At 31.0% G+C, this 20283-nt stretch overlaps 3 protein-coding genes across 3 annotated transcripts; all 3 read right to left on the reverse strand.

Moving 5' to 3' along the window:
• Positions 1–750: 750 nt before the first annotated feature.
• Positions 751–1359, reverse strand: LOC133813969 (protein AGENET DOMAIN (AGD)-CONTAINING P1-like). Its single transcript, XM_062246995.1, has 2 exons — positions 921–1359; positions 751–822 (listed from the first exon to the last, which is right to left on the reverse strand). The coding sequence occupies exons 1-2, from the start codon at positions 1335–1337 to the stop codon at positions 751–753; spliced, it is 489 nt and encodes a 162-aa protein (XP_062102979.1). The 5' UTR covers positions 1338–1359.
• Positions 1360–3829: 2470 nt separating this feature from the next.
• Positions 3830–5616, reverse strand: LOC133813970 (uncharacterized). Its single transcript, XM_062246996.1, has 2 exons — positions 4893–5616; positions 3830–4605 (listed from the first exon to the last, which is right to left on the reverse strand). Exons 1-2 carry the CDS (start codon positions 5614–5616, stop codon positions 3830–3832), a joined length of 1500 nt encoding a protein of 499 aa, XP_062102980.1.
• A 4053-nt stretch (positions 5617–9669) lies between these two features.
• LOC133815866 (protein AGENET DOMAIN (AGD)-CONTAINING P1-like) lies at positions 9670–10511 on the reverse strand. The gene is made up of 2 exons (XM_062248644.1): positions 10054–10511; positions 9670–9944 (listed from the first exon to the last, which is right to left on the reverse strand). Exons 1-2 carry the CDS (start codon positions 10468–10470, stop codon positions 9852–9854), a joined length of 510 nt encoding a protein of 169 aa, XP_062104628.1. The 5' UTR covers positions 10471–10511; the 3' UTR covers positions 9670–9851.
• Between the last annotated feature and the right edge of the window lie 9772 nt (positions 10512–20283).

The following is a 20283-nucleotide window of genomic DNA, read 5'->3' on the forward strand; positions in this document are numbered from 1 at the left end:
AAAAGGACAATTAGTTTTTTCATCTCTGTTTCTTTAAACATATGTAGCTATTTAGTTTTTGTAGGAGTACTAATTTGAATCTTGCTTATGGACTTATTAAATACTAATATGCTATAGGCATATATAAAACAAACATAATTAATCTTTTCAATGTCTTCCAGGGTTGAAATCAGATTGTGTTACTTCAACACTTTAAATCTCAGAATTTTTGTTCAAGTAGTTTCCAGAGTTGAAATCAGGCTATTAGTTTCCAGAGTAGTTTTTCTTATTTGGGGTTTTTTTTAACTGATGAAAGAATTGAGGATGAGATAATTTTTTTGTATTTCGGCTCATATGATTACATGTACTTATGTTTATTTTTTCTTCGGAAAACTTACTAATAGTATATAGTTAGAAATTTAATGATATTATCTTTTATTTAGTTATGTGATCAAATATAATTGAGAACAAACATATGTGAATTGACGATAAGTGTTTCAAATTGAATTGCCATGAAAGTAAAAGTAAAGGCTCCAATATTAGCCAAAATAGAAATTTTCAATTTTTCCATGTCCAAGAAAGAAACAAATAATTAGAGAATTCGTGACAAAAAAAAAACATTAGATTTACGTAATATAGACTGACGAATCAAATGAAAAAATCCACTAATTTCTAAAATATATCAGACTCTCTCTTCCTATTATCAACTATATATATGCACCATCAAAATATGACACTACTACGAATCGACATTGTTGCTTTTGCTTGTATTCAATCTCCGGCGTTTGTTCCCTTCCGATTCTCGTCCACGCTCCGCGGATCGCGGCCTTCCCTGTAATCAACCTTGGTGTATTAGAGAAAACCCATGACCCAAAAAGCTATAATTATCTATTCAAGATCAATAGGAGCGAATTAAAGAAAAAGAGTCTTAAAGTCTTTACCTTGTTATTGTTGCAAGAAACCCACTTTCCCTTGACCCAATCAAGATGAACCCTCAAGCGAGAACGAGAATAAGCAATCTCATCGCCGGTGGTTTCGAAGTAGACAACGTAATTATCGTCGTCTGTTCTCCCATAAACCCTTCCCACCCACCAACCATCGTTGTCGAAGGCATCGACCTGGTCAAGATACCCAAACTCATCATCGTTACTATCAATCTGGGGTGGCACCGGTCGGAGTTCGTTGAGTCGGACAGTCTCCACCAAAGGTTGCATGTTGATAACCCCTTCTACGAGATCCTTGTACTGCACCACGAACAAGTCTTTTCTCAACTGAGATACCACCGTGGCTGCATAGTAAGAGCCCACGAACCCAGTTTCCTTGCTGCACACTTCGATCAAATCCCCTCTGCTAAACATTTTCTTTTTTTTGTTTTTTGCCAAGAGCAGTAGTGAAGATTATGTGACTGTTTGTGAGTGTTGGTATGGTTTTTATAAGGAAACTTTTCCTAATCCTTTCCATGCAAGGAAACGTTTAAATTTAGATATAAATATCTACAGATATTTTAATAAGCATAATACATTTAGTTACTATATTTTTCAAATTTGAAAACTTTGCTTTGTTTATTTGATATGATCTTTTTTTTTTTTGCAGAATAACTTATTTAGTTACTATATTTTTCAAATTAAATAGGAAACTTTGTTTGCGTATTTACTGTGGTCTAAATAAAAAAAACGTGTCCTTTAAAAAAAAAGTGTACATATACAAATTTGCCTAAATTATGAAGAAAAAATCTAATATATTTTTAAAACTGACTTAAAAAAAAATATATATATATATACTTATTAATATAAATTCAAATAATATTTAATATAAAAATACATATATAATAATTATATTAATATAAATTCAAATATTATAAAATATCATTATTATAAAAATATATAATACAAAACTAGATATTTAATAATTATATTAATATAAATTTAAATGTTATAAAATATTACTATGATAATAATATATAATCCTAATTTTTTACTAATTATATTAATATAAATTCAACTATTTAATACGTATATCAATATAAATTTAAATATTATAAAATATTATCATAATAGTATATATAATACATAATCTTAATTTTTATTAAAAAATAATCATTTATGTTTAAAAATATTATCATATTATATATATATATTTTTAAAAAATCATAAACAATGTTGTGATTTAATTTTTCATTTATTATGTTTATGTCATCAACAAAATGCTCAATCCACATCTGGAAACAAATGTCACGGCCAGAGCTAAATTGGTCGGAAATCAGAAAAAAAAAAAGTTCCTAGCGGGAAGGATTAGCTATCTCAAAGCACATGCCCTCTCTTACCAACAATTATTTTATATATAATATTATTTATTTATTTGAAATGAATATGACAATGATACAAATTTAATAAATATAACTAATAAATTATATAAATAAAACTAAAGAAACGGACTATACGTTGTTTGTATCTAGTATATAAATATAGGACAATTCTTCTATAGGTGTTTACTTTAAGTTCTATCGGTGAGACTCTCAGTGTTCTCAACCTTTGAATAATTTTCGGTGCGATTTTTTTTATGACTGTGTATATTGTAGCTATTTAGAGTATCGACGCGATTTTTAGAAAATTCTGAATAGTTTACAGTACCGAAAACTAGGTTCAAACATGTTGTTGCACGCGTGACTAATTTTTTTTATGCGCGTGGAAAGTAACATGTTTAAACTTAGTTTTCGATACTGTAAACTATTCGGAATTTTATGAAAATTTGCATGATACTCTAAACAACTACAATATACACGCTCATAAAAAAAAAATCGCGCCAAAAACTGTTCACGAGTCGAGAACACTGAAGAGCCCCACTAATAGGGCTTAAAGTGAAACACCTATAGAATAATCCTCCTGTAATTATAAAAGCAATATTTTTTTAAATATAATTGAAAAGTCATAATGCTTATTCAAAACAAGAGGAAACTAGTCTACGGTCTCCCAACTCTGTGGTCTTCTCTAGTAGAATGTATTTTATCTTTCTATATAATGGGATTATTTATTTGTTAGATAATCTAACAATTTTGTTTATTATTTTTATTTCATTCTATTTCATATTCTTTAATCATGAAGTTGTTAATAAATTTAAATATGTTTAAAATGAAATATTATGTTTTAAAATTAAGGTATACATTTTTCCTTAAAAAAAGTATGGTATATATTTATTTGTTTGATAGTGTTTGCTTTTATTAAAACATGTTTCAATTAGCCAAATTTTACTATTATTCAAAATGATAAAGTATACTTTCCATTCTAACCGTTTTTATAATTAATATTCTAATAGTTTAGTATAAACAATTAGACTTTTGCTTCAATTTTGTCATTAACCTATTGGTGTTTAATACTCCAGCGCAACTCCAGCGCAAATATTGTGTTATATTTACTCCGATGCGTAATTCTAAAAATTGATGCAAAAAATAATCTTTCATGAATGCTCATTTAATATTTATTGAAAATATACAAAATTTAATAATTTTCATTTATATTTTATATAGTTAAAGATAATAATAAAATAATAAAGGAAAAACTATATAATTTAATGCTAATATATAAAGATAATATTAAAACACTAAAAATGACGTAAAAGTAAATAAAAAAGTAGAGCATTTATGGTAATGCAAAATATGCATCATGCTATATATTGTGTGTCAAATTTGATACAATTTTTAGTATGTGTTAAATTTGGTACAACTTTTTGCACACCATTAGAGCAACTCTTTTGTAAAATAATCTATATTTTAGCAATGCATCACCAATTTGAACCAAGCCAAACCGGTCAGCCTACTGAACAAACTAGGCCAAACCAGACAGCCAAAATAAGATTACATATACATCAGGTAATTAAAAACAAAAGCATCCCTATGAGTAAGCTTTAGCTTAGGATGCCTAGTAAGTCTAGCTTTCACAGAATAACGAATCTGCTGCAAGACAAAATCAACAGACCAAGAATTTAAATCATTAACACATTTATTCCTGTTTCTCCAAATCAAATACACAGCCGCAGCCAAAGAAGCAGCAGAAACTTTTTGCATCAGTCCCTTCGGCTTATCCAACATCCAAGTGTGCCAGTCTTCATACCTTCTCGGCCAAGAGTCCCTACCCAGCCAACTCTCCATTCTGGATTGCACTTGCTGAGAGAACGAACAAGCAAAAAAGAGATGAGAGTGAGACTCCTGAGCTTCTTCACAAACCGGACACAGATCAGATGGAATTAGCAAATGGCACTGCTGAAGTTTGTCGCGAGTAAGAAGGTGACCAAGAGCCGCTTGCCAAAAGATAAACCTATGTTTAGACACAGCTAGGGAACACCAAACCACATTAGCAAAATAAACTTTGCTAATATTCAGCAACCTGTTATAGAGAACTCTCATATTAAGCTTGTTATGTTTGACAGCTTCAACCAGGATTTGAGAAGAAAAAATAACCCTCAAATTAGCTATTTTCTTCCAATACCAACTCGCATCTTGTTGGACTTTATGGTTCCAAAAATCCTGCCCCTTAAGGTAAATGGAGTCAATCCATTTCACCCACAAGATATCTTGCTTAGAAGACACAGCCCAAACAAATTTAGCAAGAAGAACTTTGTTCCAAGAACCCCCTGTTTAAAACCAAGACCCCCCATGCACTTGGGCAAGCAAACTCGATCCCAAGACGTAAAATGCATTTTGCAACGATTGCTATTGCTGTCCTTATGCCCCCACAGAAAGTTCCTACACAACTAGTCTATTTCAAGGAGAACACTCTTGGGCAGAATAAAAATGCTCATCCAGAACATCCTAATGCTAAGAAGAACAGAGTTAATTAGCTGAGCTCTTCCTGCAAAAGATAAGTGCCGACTCGACCAGCTGTGAAGCTTGAGTTGAATCTTTTTACTAATCAACGCACAATCTCCCGCCTTCCATTTGGTGGAGCGAAGAGGCACTCCCAAATATTTGAGAGGAAAGTGCCCTTCATTAAACTGAATTTTCTGAAGAATCAACTTAACCTCACTGTCAGCCAGGCCCCCGAAATACACCTGAGTCTTCTCCTTGTTGGCTGATAAGCCCGAAGTCAGGCTAAACTCGTTGAAGCAATCCTTAATAACCTGCACTGATTTATAAACACCCTTGCAAAAGATAATAAGATCATCCGCGAAACAAAGATTAACAAGCTTCAGATTTTTACACTTTGGGTGAAACCGGAAATTTTTATTAAGGGAAGCTTGTTTGAGAAGTCTAGTGAAGTACTCCATCACAAGGACAAACAATAATGGAGAGATATGGTCTCCTTGTCTCAACCCCTTTTTACCTTTAAAACCCCCTTGAATCCTACCATTCAGTAATATCAAATAAGAAGGGTCCCTTAAGCAAGTCATAACCCAAGTAATGAACTTATGTGGAAAGCAGAAGGCAGAAAGAATGGCTTCTAAAAAGTTCCAATCAAGCATGTCATAAGCTTTACATAGGTCAATTTTCAGAACACATCTAGGAGAGATGTTTTTCCTATTATAACCTTTGATAATATCCTGAAGAATCATAATATTATGCGCCAATAATCTCTTTTGCACAAACGCTCCTTGGTTTTGGTTAATGAGATTAGGAAGGACTGTCGACAATCTACCACAAAGCATTTTGGATATGCATTTATAAATGGTATTACAGCAAGCTATGGGACGAAAATCATTTTCTATTATTTTGCTTCTTCTTCTTTTTATTTTTATTCATTCATCTGTTTTTTTCCGTCATCATTTCTTTTGTTTTGTTTTTTTTCTTCATATTTTTGTAGTTTTCTTTCTTAAGTTTTTTTCCCTTCTTTTTTCTTCAATTTTTCTACTTATTCTTTTTTCATTCCATTTTTTTCCTTTTTTTCATACATTTTTTAACATTACATAATTATTTTACTAATTTATATTTATTATCTTTTATTTTTGTAATTTTTTTATAGTTTTTTTCCACTATATATAAAAAAATTCAAATCAATTTTCTAAGCATTTTTTTAATGTAACCCTTATAGGAATACTAAAATTTTGAAAGAAAACTAATAAAAATATTAAAACGTAAATGAGTAATCAGTTACCATGATGAGAACATTCAAATCTAGAAAAAAATTTATATGAAGAAGATGGGAGAGAAGGGAAAGTGGGTGGATCTAATTTTTTTTTCTATCTTCAGATTTATGGTAACCAGTTACCTTCATGTTCTTTGTGTGTATATTTCTGAGAGTAACTGATTACCTTCATGTTCTGATATGTGTGTATATTTCTGGGTTCTTTATGGTAACTAGTTACCTATGTTACCAAAATCATAGTTAATTCTTCTTCCTGATGTTTCTTTTCATATTTAATATGAGAAACCTGTTACCTTTTTAGGTAACTGGTTACCCCTCTTATGGTAATTGGTTACCCCTTTTATGACAGAAAGTTAATCCTCTAAAAATAACTGGTTATTCCTCCTAATACATGTTATTTAACCTAACTCTAGGATTTTTTTTACATAATTGCCAAATATCAATCAATATATATGAGCCTCTAATTACACATTCAGTTATCAACTATGGATGATATTAATCAACTATGAAATGTCTTCTTGAACTTCATTGATTAGAAAGAACTCAATATAAGTACCTGCAAGAAAAAATTTGTGATGCTTAAGTCAGTATGCAATTTCAAATATAATATAATGAATATTGGATTAATTTTAATGCACTGTTTTTTCACCTAAATTATTTGTAATTAGGGGCCCCATAAATTTATTTTGTCTTACGCAGCCCCATTTCCTCATTACCGGTCCTGTTGACACCATGGATGAAGAATTTTGAATCTGTATTATATGAGTTGAAGATCCATATAACCTAATAAATATTATTTAAGAAAGAAAATATTTTAAGGAAAAAAATATATATATATATTTAACCATATATTTTCATTTTAAATAATCAAATCTCAAATTCCACTACCCAATGACTTGTTGGGAATACCTATTAAGTTTAAATGGGTATTTATTTTTCTTCTATATAAATATATATATATATATATTTAGGAATTCTTCCTAGGGCTTCACTTTAAGCCCTACCAGTAGAGCTCTCAGTGTTTACAACCCGTGAACAGGTTTCAGCGAGATTTTTTTTTATAACCGTGTATATTGTAGCTATTTAGAGCATGCTGCAAATTTTCAGAAAATTCTTAATAGTTTACAGTACCGAAAACTAGGTTCAAACATGTTGTTGCACGCGTAACTAATTTTTTTTATGCGAGTGGAAAACACCATGTTTGAACCTAGTTTTCGGTATAGTAAACTATTCAGAATTTTCTGAAAATTTGCAGGATGCTATAAATAGCTACAATATACACGGTCATAAAAAAAGGTCGCGCCGAAAACTGTTCACGAGTCGAGAAACACTGAAAGCCCTACCGGTAGGGCTTAAAGTGAAGCCCCTATAGAAGAATTGTCCTATATTTAAAATGTGAGTTTAATAGGAATTGTTGGGTTCTATTAAATTTAACATTTTTTTATTGTTTCCTGACACCGTTAGTTTTAAATTCATCTCACTACAACAAAAATGGTCTTTAGGGGCGATATAATAATATTCAAAGTTGACGTTGATAGTCATTAAGGGCGACATGTCGCCGCTAATATTTTGACGCTAATGTTGAATATTAGTGGCGACAAAAAAATTTATCCACAATTATTATTATTAGAGGCTACAGTTTCGCCCCTAATAAATTAAACGTCGCCTCTAATAATCGTGATTCCCTAATCAAATTTTGCTCCTGATAATAAAAAGTCATAAGTAATAATATAATATTAGCGGCAACTTTAATATTATTAGCAGCGACAAAATATTTTTATATAATTAAAAATTATTAAAATAAAATATTTAAATAATATTTTTTAATTCATAATATTAAAATTAAATATGCATAAAAATAATAATATTAAAATTAAATTATACTTAAAATTAATAATTTATTCAAATTATATAACTAATACAATATTATCCAAATTAAGTATGCATACAATAATTGAGAACACACGTATAATTGAGAACACAATAATTTGGATATCTAGTAAGAAAACAATAATTTAAATATCAAGTAACTAATAACTGCAAAATCTTTTTAATAAAATAACTCTAGTAGGTTTTAATAATACTAATGGTAATAATTTTGTAAAAAAATAATGATAACAATAATGAAAATGATTTAATAACATGTATATATTTAATAACAATCATTAATTATAATGATTTAATGCCTTTGTTAAAAGTATATGTTTAAATATTTTTTTTTTTACAGTTATTTAATAACAATTTATCAATGTTTATATTGGGAAGAAAATCCCAGCCCAGCCCACATTTTGTAAGGGTAATCTCCTTCCCTTTCACTTTCACAGTGTTTTTCCCAAATCAATTTGACAGAGCCTCCAACTTATCTCCTCACTCCCCCACCATCTCTCATTCGATCACTCCTTGACTCCGCCACCCTCTCTCTCACTCAGTCCGTTCCTGCATCATCTCCCTCACTCCGCCGCCCTCTCTCGCTCCATTGCTCGGCTTTGGTGTGCATGGCATTGTCTTCGGTGGTCAAGGGTTTGATGGTATTGATTGTTTGATTTGATCTGCTTTTCTTTTGTTGTTCTTAATCATGATTTTGTAAATATGAGTATGCTTAATTGTGTTTTAGTTTTCTTTGTATATGTGTTAGTGTTGTTCGTAAAATGAATAAGTTTTTTCATGTTTTGGATAATATGGGTTATTCATTTGAGTTTAATTTTGGTTTTGGTAGAGTTTTTAAGTGCATTTTTTTTGCTTGTTTGTTTCTCTGCTCATATTGATTCCAAATTCTTTGACTGATTATTATAAGTTTTATTAAATTCAAACCAGTTGTTTGGTTGCAGAAGAATTTTATCTTTTAGGTCTTTTACTATTATCAGGAATTAAGAATTTTTTTTTGTATCTACTTCTAAATATTTCTATTTTTATTTCTTCAATATCTTTTAAGTGTAGTTAAATTATAATAAACTCTTACTTATTTCTAAATCTAAATATAATACAAGGCTTTGAGTTAAGTTTTCTATGTTTTTGTAAAAGGACAATTAGTTTATTCATCACTGTTTTTTTAAACGTATGTAGCTATTTAGTTTTTGTAGGAGTACTAATTTGAATCTTGCTTATGTACTCTTTTAATACTAATATGCTATAGGCATATTTAAAACAACATAATTAATCTTTTCAATGTTTCTTTGAAGCTTCCAAGGTTGAAATCAGATTGTATTACTTCAACACTTTTAGAATTTTTGTTCAAGGAGTAGATAATAATATTGAATTCAGTTTCACTAACCTTTTCAATGTTCCTATAAAGTTTCCAGAGTTGAAATCAAGTTATCAAGTTATTAATTCAGTTGGTTTTTGTTATTTTGGGGGTTTTTTTTAACTGATGATGAGATAATTTTTTTGTATTTCGGCTCATATGATTACATTTACTTGTGTTTATTTTTTCTTAGAAAAATTTACTAATAGTATATAGTTAGAAATTTAATGATATTATATTTTATTCAGTTATGTGACCAAATATAATTGAGAAAACACACATAATTGAGAACACACATGTGAATTGACGATAAGTGTTTCAAATTGAATTGCAATGAAAGTAAAAGTAAAGGCTCCAATATTAGCCAAAATAGAATTTTTCAATTTTTCCATGTCCAAGAAAGAAACAAATAATAAGAGAATTCGTGACAAAAAAAAACATTAGATTTACGTAATATAGACTGACGAATCAAATGAAAAAATCCACTAATTTCTAAAATATATCAGACTCTCTCCCTATTATCAACTATATATATGCACCATCAAAATATGACACTACTACGAATCAACATTGTTGCTTTTGCTTGTATTCAATCTCCGGCGTTTCTTCCCTTCCGATCCTCGTCCACGCTCCGCCGATCGCGGCCTTCCCTGTAATCAACCTTGGTGTATTAGAGAAAACCCATAACCCAAAAAGCCATAATTATCTATTCATGATCAATAGGAACGAAGTAAAGAAGAAGAGTCTTAAAGTCTTTACCTTGTTATTGTTGCGAGAAACCCACTTTCTCTTGACCCAATCAAGATGAACCCTCAAGCGAGAACGAGGATAAGCAATCTCATCGCCGGTGGTTTCGAAGTAGACAACGTAATTACCGTCGTCTGTTCTCCCATAAACCCTTCCCACCCACCAACCATCGTTGTCGAAGGCATCGACCTGGTCAATATACCCAAACTCATCATCGTTACTATCAATCTGGGGCGGCACCGGTCGGAGCTCGTTGAGTCGGACAGTCTCCACTAAAGGTTGCATGTTGATAACCCCTTCTACGAGATCCTTGTACTGCACCACGAACAAGTCTTTTCTCAACTGAGATACTACCGTGGCTGCATAGTAAGAGCCCACGAACCCAGTTTCCTTGCTGCACACTTCGATCAAATCCCCTCTACTAAACATTTTTTTGTTTTTTTTTGTGTTTTGCCAAAAAAAGTAGTGAAGATTATGTGACTGTTTGTGAGAGTGTTGTTTGAGTTTTTATAGGGAAACTTTTCCTAATCTTTCCATATTAGAAAATGTTTAAATTTAGATATAAATATATAGATATTTTAATAAGCGGAATATATTTAGTTACTATATTTTTCAAATTTGAAAACTTTGCTTTGTTTATTTGATATGTTTTTTTTTTTTTTTTGCATAATACCTTATTTAGTTACTATATTTTTCAAATTAAATAGGAAACTTTGTTGTGTATTTGATGTGATCTACAAAAAAACGTGTCCTTTCAAAAAAAAAAAGTGTACATTACAAATTTGTGTAAATTATGAAGAAAAAATCTAATATATTTTTAAAACTAACTTAAAAATATATACTTATCAATTATATTAATATAAATTCAAATAATATTTAATATAAAAATACATATATAATAATTATATTAATATAAATTCAAATTCAAATACTATAAAATATCATTAATATATAATACAAAATTAGATATTTAATAATTATATTAATATAAATTTAAATGTTATAAAATAATACTATGATACTAATTGTCCTAACTTTTTAATTATATTAATATAAATTCAAATATTTAATACTTATATCAATATAAATTTAAATATTATAAAATATCATCATAATAGTATATATAATACATAATCTTAATTTTTATTAAAAAATGATCATTTATGTTTAAAAATATTATCATATTATATATATATATATTTAAAAAATCATAAACAATGTTGTGATTTAATTTTTCATTTAATATGTTTATGTCATCAACAAAATGCTCAATCCACATCTGGAAACAAATGTCATGGCCGGAGCTAAATTAGTCGGAAATCAGAAAAAAAAAATAAGTTCCTTGCTGGAAGGATTAGCTCTCTCAAAGCACATGCCCTCTCTTACCAAATATTATTTTATATATAATATTATTTATTTATTTAAAATTTATATGACAATGATACAAATTTAATAAATTATATAAATAAAACTAAGCAACATATTGTATTGTTTGTATCTAGTATATAAATATAAAGTAATATTTATTTTAAATATAATGGAAAGGTTGTTTATTCAAAACAAGAGGAAACTAGTCTACAGTCCCAACTGTATTTTATCTTTCTATATTACGGGATTATTTCTTTGTTAGATAGTCTAACCATTTTGTTTACTATTCTTATTTTATTTTGTTTACCAAGTTTTTCGGAAACTAGAAATATGTTATGAAGTAACACTACAAGAAATTGAGATTTTTGTGGCGATCAAGTTCGCCGCATATAAATTGCTGCAAAAAGGTCGTCGCAAATACCATTATTTGCGACGAATAAAATTCCCACTGCAAATTAAATAGGAATCTTTGCATGCGTATTTGATGTGATCTAAATAAAATAAAAAAAGTGTAGATATACAAATTTGCAAAAATTATCAAGAAAAAATATAGATATTCTATATAAGAAGTGTGTAGATAACAAAAACTATTAGTTTTAACAGTTTGTTTTGTTAACTTTAACGGAATATTCTAAATATTTAACATAATATATTTTTAAAACTAACTTATCAATTATATTAATATAAATTCAAATATTATAAAATATCATTATTATAATAATATTTAGTATAAAAATACATATATAATAATTATATTAATATAAATTTAAATTCAAATGTTATAAAATTTCATTATTATAATAATATATAATACAAAACTAGATATTTAATAATTATATTAATATAAATTTAAATATTATTATGATATATATAATCCTAACTTTTTATTAATTATATTAATATAAATTCAAATATTTAATACTAGATTAGATATTTAATACTTATATCAATATAAATTTAAATATTATAAAATATCACTATAATATTATATAATACATAATCTTAATTTTTATTAAAAAAAATCGACACTTATGTTTAAAAAAGTTATCATATTATATATATATGGTTTGTACCTTTTTGGACCCTGTGTTTTTTCTCATTACCTGATTAGACCCTGTGTTTTGAAAAATTACTTTTTGGACCCTGTGTTTTGTAAAATGGTTAAAATAGAACCCTAAATCTGATTTTGGTCAATGTTTTTTCAACTAAAATCACACATAATTTACCAAACTAATAATTCAGAACAAAAATAAAATCATTTTGATTAAAAACTGTGTTGTTATATTTAATTTTTTCTTTATCAAAATTGAGTTTAGGTTTCTATTTTAATCATTTTATAAAACATAGGGTCCAAAAAGTAATTTTTCAAAACACAGGGTCCAAAAAGGTATAAACCCATATTTATATTTAAAAAGATCATAAACATTGTTTTGATTTAATTTTTCATTTAATATGTTTATGTCGTCAATAAAATGCTCAATCCATATCCGAAAACAAATGTCATGGCCGGAGCTGGATTGGTCGGAAATCAGAAAAAAGTTCATCGCTGGAAAGATTAACTATCTCAAAGCACATATCCTCTCTTACCAAAGATTCTTTTATATATAATATTGTTTATTTATTTAAAATTTATATGACAATGATACAAATTTAAAAAATTATATAAATAAAACTAAGCAATATACTGTACGTTGCTTGTATCTAGTATATAAATATAAAGTAATATTTATTTTAAATATAATGGAAACGTCATTATGTTTATTCGAAACAAGAGGAAACTAGTCTACGGACTCAACTGTGGGGTCATCTCTAGTGGAATGTATTTTATCTTTCTATATTATGGGATTATTTATTTGTTAGATAATCTAACCATTTTGTTTACTATTCTTATTTCATTCTGTTTACCGAGTTTTTCAGAACTAGAAATATGTTATGAAGTAACACTACAAGAAATTGAGGTTTTTGCGGTGATCAAGTTCCCCACAAATATCAGTTGCGGCGAAACTTTGCCGCAAATAAGTCGCTGCAAAAAGGTCGTCGCAAATACCATTATTTGCGGCGAATAATTCGCCCCAAATACTATATATTTTTGTCGCAAATAGTGTAACAAAAATTTTAAAAATTAAAAATTAATATACAATGAAATTTATAATCAGAATTGTAGTCTCCATTAATTGAAAATAATCTATATAATCTAATATTAATAATTGTCTTAATAGTATTAAAACAAATAAACACTGCTATTTATATAACTATGTAATCTATCATAAGTTGGTCGCATCATCATCGTCTAAGTTATCTGGAAACTGAATGACTAGGGGCGATGGAGATCGTGGCGGAGGTGCTGACGAAAACGCGCAATTTCTAAATGTAGATTGAGGCGGGATTGGCGAGGGAACATGTGTAGGTGTGTCATCTCCGAACATATGTGGAGGCGGTGGTGGAGCTTGTGAAGGTGCATCCGCATACATCTCCCACCATTGAGTTACTTCATCCGATCTCATTGTTTGAGGTGGTTGGCAGGATTCTAGAGGAAGGCGTTGAGACAGGAACTCAATGTCTGCTTTGTATTGTCTCAGCAAGTTAGCCATTGCCTGTCCCATAATGTTATTATTATCATTGGATTGAGGATGTTGAGTGTATGACAACGACTGTGCCCGAGCTTGAGACTGACTGCTGGAGGCCTTTTTCCCCTTTAATGTGTGACCAACTCCTCGTTCATGCCCGGGACGTTTTTTTCATGATCATCATTTCGTCAACCGAACTTCTTTCATCAGAAATAGAAGATGGGACTTGCTGGCTTTGCGCTTCAAAATCTTTGTACATCATTTCCTATTTTTACAGAAAAATAACAGTAATACATCCAAATCTTAGTGATTTTAAGGTCAAACAATAAGATAATGTTTACATAGTCCGTTTTCGCTTGCTCATTGAAAAATTCTTCTTTATCCTTGCGGGTGTGGAATTGCTTCGAGCTTTCAATGTAACCCGGTACATTCCCAGATTCTGGGTTCACTTGAAAACAAAGAAACAACTTATTAGATAAATAATTTATTAGTAAAGAATTTTTTTTTGTTACTTATTCTATCATGACGGGCCGCCACAAATGACTTCGATCCTTGAGTAGAAGGATACTTCATCAATTCCCAATTGGCCTGATTCTTTTCCGCCCGTTTAATTGATTTCTCATCCAACCATAAGTCAATGCATTGTCTCCAATCTTGAGCATTAACACCACTATGGGGGTTGTTGAGGGCCCGCTCTAAGTTCTTATCATTACCATAAACTTTCTTGAAGTGTGTCTTCCTACGTGTTTTCCTATCACGATATTTGACACCAGCATCATCATCTATAGCCTCAATAATATGATCATAGTCTGGCCGCCCTGCTATATCAAAATAATGCTACATTTTGAAAATAAAAAAATATTAGTAAAATGACGTACCTCCAAAACATATATTATTTATAAATATATTGGAATTATTTACCTTTACAATGGTATAAAGCAACTGTTTGTATTGATCAGGCACTGATTTCCAATTCAAAAAATATGGTGGTAGTTTGTTAGTCACGGTGTTCCCGACTAAACGTGTGAACCATGTTCCATGCTTACTGTTGACGCCGTTTTTTGTCAACTTAAATAAGAGAGCAATTAAACAAGGAAATATTGGAGGAAATAAACAAGAATGAACACAAGAGGTTTTTTACGTGGTTCGGCAGTTAAATCTGCCTAGTCCACGAGTCTCTGTTATTAGGAATTTAGAGTTTTCTGGAAACTTTTCAGAGAATAGTTGCCCAGAGTTTTCTCTCCATAAATCAGAAATCGGTCCCTACGAATGGAGCTTCATTCTCTATTTATAGAGAAGGTATTCAAAATTCATTCCCGCATATCTCGGGAAGATATTCTGTGAATCAATTAATATAATGCTATTTAATGCATTATTTCCTATATACATGGAAACGTCCCACAAAATGTGGGATCGAATAACAGATTAAATAATATCCCTTAAACATCGGGATTGTACAACAATAAATATGTTCATATGTTACTGATCAACTCAGATACAGGATTCGTCAAATCTTCGAGACTAGCAATTGACCATGAACCCGCCGAGACTATCAGTCGATCACGAGCTCGTCGCCTAAATTTTCCTACGCTCGGAATACGTAAACATTGACGATGTCGCCACATTCGAACTCACACATTCCGAGCTCGAACCAGCCTGGAAGGCAAGAGATGGTTCAGGGGTATATACAAGTCACACCATGCCATTTACGAGCTCGGAACATTTTCGAGGCTACACATCCCTTGAGCCTTCGAGGTTGCTGTTTACAGAAATGGTTTAACCCACGGCGACCGCGTCTTTTTCGAGCTTACACCTAACGAGCCTAGATTTCGGGATCACAATCTCATGCTCGAAATCTGGGTGTAACACTTACCCAATGGCTTATAAGTGTCTGGGTCAAAATTTATTGGAATTAGTTTGCCAGCTTTGCGCCTTGCCTTTTCGAGTTCCTGACCCATTCCTCCTCCACGCCCTTTACGCGGAGCTGTATTATTTATTTTTAGAACAAAATAAAAACATTGATAAATAATAAAAAATCGATCACTTAATATTTTAAAATTAAAAAAGACTAAATTTTATTACCCGCCTGACAAGATGAAGGGATCCTAGTAGGATCAGGGGGAGGATCACCACCTGCATCTCCACCATGAGAGTGTCCAACATCTGCTGACATCTTTATAACAAAAACATTTATTGAAATATGACAAAATTAGTTAGTGTTAATGTGAGACACACATTGGCTTAATAAAAAGAGACATATTCTTATTTCTAAACATAACCTTTTGTTACATATATGAAAACAAAACTCTACTACATAGAGTAATCACTATCATCAATACTTGAAGCTACATTAATGAGATTCAAATTATCACTATTGTCATCACTAATGTCTTTAAGAAGTTTTTCCTCATCATTTGCTCCTCCTTCTTCATCATCGTCGTCGTTAATAAAACATTCATTGCCACTGTCATAGTCTTGTTGATTAGTAGTAGAAGGACAAGACACAATATCAACATGTTGAGCTGGTTCGTTAGACTGTTGCACAATCAACTCTCCTAAATCGACGGTTAGGATGAAATTTGATGAGTTCTCAACATGAACAACATCAATATCAGTGACGACTTCATTAGCCTCTGGAATATCCAAACATATCTATGATTCACATCTTGAACCACCTTCTAACCTCGACCTTTCAACAGATCGTCAAGATAGAAAACTTACTTCGCTTGGGTAGCAAGTATATATTGGTCATCTTTATACCATTCACCAGTGACATTTAATGCATCACCCCATCAAGCTGCCCCATCAACGGGATGATGCATCACCCCATCTTCTTTCGATCTCCTTGTATAATGTCATACCATCTCCTTTGTTGTATGCCTTGAGCTATACATTCGTTTTAATCTGGGGGTTAAAGAAAGTAACGCATCACTTTATGCGGAACTGTTTTCCCTTTCGTCCTTTCATTTTTCCATCTACTATTCCCACATATCGGACATGAATCTTTAGTTGCATCCTCATTATAAAATAAGCAGCAATCATATTTACACACATGAATTGATTGGTATCCCAACCCTAACTTACTTAGTTTCTTTTTGGCATCATAGTGTGTTGGAGGAATTTTATTATCTTTCGAAAATACAAACTTTAGTAACTTCAACAATTCATCGAAGGAATTGTTTGGCCATTTCCCCTTAACTTTCAAGTGCATCAACTTTGCCAAAAAGTTAAGGGATGATATCCAATCACAACCCGGATACAACTCGACTTCAATCTCGTCGAACAACTCATCGTAATACTAACCCATTCGACTGCCATTCGCCTCATCTGCTTCCTCTATATTTTTCGGTAAGATGAAATCGTTAATGATGTTGATTATCTCATCTGCATCTTCATTATCCTCGACTAACTCATCGACAACAACTTCGTCCAACTCTCCATGGAAAATCCACTGTTGATAACTTTCTTGATAACCCCATCGAAAGATATATTCCTTAACTGTATCTAGGCGATGGAACACTCGAGTTTAGGCATTTCAGATATGGACATCTAATATTTCTGTCACAGTCTTTGTGTTGCTTCGCCAAATTCATAATGACTTAGAGACTGTTCCAATACTCATCACTATTACGATTTCTCAAAAACGTCCAACTCTTATCGATCGACATCTACGATAAACAAATAAATCATAATTAATATTGTTTCATATTAAGAGTACATACCCAAACTATCTATGCGGATAAAAAAGTCATGGATAAGACGAAAATGTATACTGACTCAGCCTCTTCGAACGAGTGTAAGGTATTTAGTGATTACAAATAATTAAAAAAATTATCACTATGTGATAATAGCCGTTCTATTCTATCTTTGGTAATAAAATCTTACTACCAAAGAAAATCAAGACAAATAAAAAATTGTCTTATGATGTCTTATGATTTATTAAGCTTTATGACATTTATGAATTAGTTATAAAAAAAAAGTCTTGTCATCAAAGAAAAGCAAAATAAATTTATGATTATTTTGATAGTCCAAATTTACTATGTACCTATAGTTTAATTTTGTTACTTATTTTATTTGTTAAAGTTTAATTATATACTGATTACAAAATAAATTAGTTCTTTTATTAATTGATGTGACATTGTATTAATCTTTAATAACAGTTTTCTTAATAAAAATGTTTAATAATAATTTTATTTGTTAATGTTAAATTTTATTAATTATGAATTAAAAAAATTAATTATATTTTTCAATGTATAATTTAATTAATAATATAAATAAGATTTTTTTTTTGTAGTCAAATTTGTATTACCTACAATTTAATTTTATTATTATTTTTTGTTACAATTTTATTAATTATAAAATAAAGTAATTAATTTATATTTTTAAATTTTCTAAATCTACCAAATTTTTTGCAGCATAACGACTATATTTTAACCTATCCAAAAATTTAAAACCTGTTAATAATAGTCACAGAATAGTCCGAGGATATAATCACAATATACATTTACTAATAATATTACATACCAATTATAAAAACAAAAAAATAATCTAACAAGCACTAACAAAAACCTAATTAACATATAAAACATTCAAATCAACAATAAACAAATAAAACTTATACATGTGTTCTAACTTTAACAACAACAAAAATTTATAATCTAATTCATTATTTATTTTGCAACTCTAATTATATTTATTATTTAACAACATTTAAATACTATTGCCACAAAAATCTCTCACAACCTAATTACAATATAACTAATATTATTTATTTTAATTAAAATTAACAATTAACAAAAAAAAAACACAAGAAATTTAAAAAAAATATATATACCTCTATCCAATGCTACAGTGGACACCAATGGTGGTGGTGGTCGTAGGCAAAGCCGCTGGTGGTGGTGGGTGGTGCCGATTATGCCAATACAAAGAAAAGGGAGAGTCAAAGAGAGAAACATACAAAACAAAATTTAAAAACTAAAAATATATACCCAAAATTTCTGGTGGTGGTTGTTACTGTCTCGTGGTCATCGGAATGGGGTCGGGGTGGAGAACCCAAATTTTTTACAGAGAGAGAGTGCGAGAGACGAGGAGGAGGAGGTGGGGGCAGTGGTGGGGTGGGTGGCTAGGGCGGTCATGGGGGCACTCGATGGTGGAGGAGGTGGTGGGGGCGGTGGCTGGGGCACTCAACAGAGAGAGAGAGAGAGAGAGAGAGAGAAATAGTGTAGAGAGAGAGAGAGAGAGAAGTTTCAGAAATGAGGAAGAAGAAGGGGTGCGGTTCTGTTTATCCGATTCGCCGCAAATAACCAAGGAAAAACGACGCAAATAAGGCACACGGCGTCGTTTCAATAACTCATTTAGAAACCCTAAACGTATTTGCGCTGAAATAATTAGCCGCAAATAATAATAATACCACCGCAAATAATTACTGAAAAAATAACCTCGAGATTTTCCCTCTGTTATCCCCAAAATTTCAGTTCGATGATGTGGCAATCAATAGTGACAAATGGAAATGCATGGTCAGTAAATGGCACATTAATAGTCAATAAATGTGTTGGCTCTTCAGAGTTGTGATAAAGTGATCTGACCGATCTGATAGAATTTCTGTCCGACCGGTGAAGATTTTTGACTAACCAGTCAAGTGTCATGCTAGACCAGAGATGTGTCATGTTAGACCAGAGAAGTGTCATATGCTAGACCAGAGAAGTGCCATGTTAGACCAGAGATGTGCCATGTTAGACCGGTGGAGTGCATGGTCGACCGGTGAGGTATTTGGCCGACCAGTGAGGTATTTGGCCGACCGGTAAGGTTATTTGGCCGACCGGTAGAGTGCATGGCCGACCAGTTAGGTGTTTGGCTGACCGGTGGAGTGCATGGCCGACCAGTGAAGTATTTGGCCGACCGGTCTTTCTTCAAGGAGTGAAGTTGGCTAACTAGACAGATCATCATTATGCAAGTGAAGTTCCAGTAACTGCTTCGGCTGGAATTAGTCGTACCTACGCGGGAATCTCTCATTTTATCCCAAAGAAGTCGCATATTGTTGTATTTTAAATGTTATTATTAATTAAATATTGTGAGAGTAACATAAAAGATCCGGTCAAAGGGAATATCTGATGTACGATCCATGAGCCTATAAATAAATGGCTCATGGCATCATTTTGGGGATCTGATCTTTTTAGACTGAGAAAAACTCTCTGGTTTGGAGACTTTGGGACTGTTACTTGGGGTATTCTTGGGGCATTATCTAAGAGAGTTTAGAGAGAGAAACTATGTATTTTTCTACTTATACTTAAGAAACTGAGTTGGCTCA

The sequence above is a fragment of the Humulus lupulus genome, chromosome 2, assembly GCF_963169125.1.
Source record: "Humulus lupulus chromosome 2, drHumLupu1.1, whole genome shotgun sequence".
Classification (NCBI taxonomy): domain Eukaryota; kingdom Viridiplantae; phylum Streptophyta; class Magnoliopsida; order Rosales; family Cannabaceae; genus Humulus; species Humulus lupulus.

Excerpts from the sequence above, each read along its gene's own strand:
- LOC133815866 (XM_062248644.1), bottom strand. The coding sequence starts at position 10,470 with ATGTTTAGTAGAGGGGATTTGATCGAAGTGTGCAGCAAGGAAACTGGG. Across the intron at positions 9,945-10,053 it reads TTTCTCGCAACAATAACAAG|GGAAGGCCGCGATCGGCGGA; the intron begins GTAAAGACTTTA and ends GGTTGATTACAG.
- LOC133813969 (XM_062246995.1), bottom strand. The coding sequence starts at position 1,337 with ATGTTTAGCAGAGGGGATTTGATCGAAGTGTGCAGCAAGGAAACTGGG. Across the intron at positions 823-920 it reads TTTCTTGCAACAATAACAAG|GTTGATTACAGGGAAGGCCG; the intron begins GTAAAGACTTTA and ends TAATACACCAAG.
- LOC133813970 (XM_062246996.1), bottom strand. The coding sequence starts at position 5,616 with ATGCTTTGTGGTAGATTGTCGACAGTCCTTCCTAATCTCATTAACCAA. Across the intron at positions 4,606-4,892 it reads CAAATGGAAGGCGGGAGATT|GGGGTTCTTGGAACAAAGTT; the intron begins GTGCGTTGATTA and ends GGTTTTAAACAG.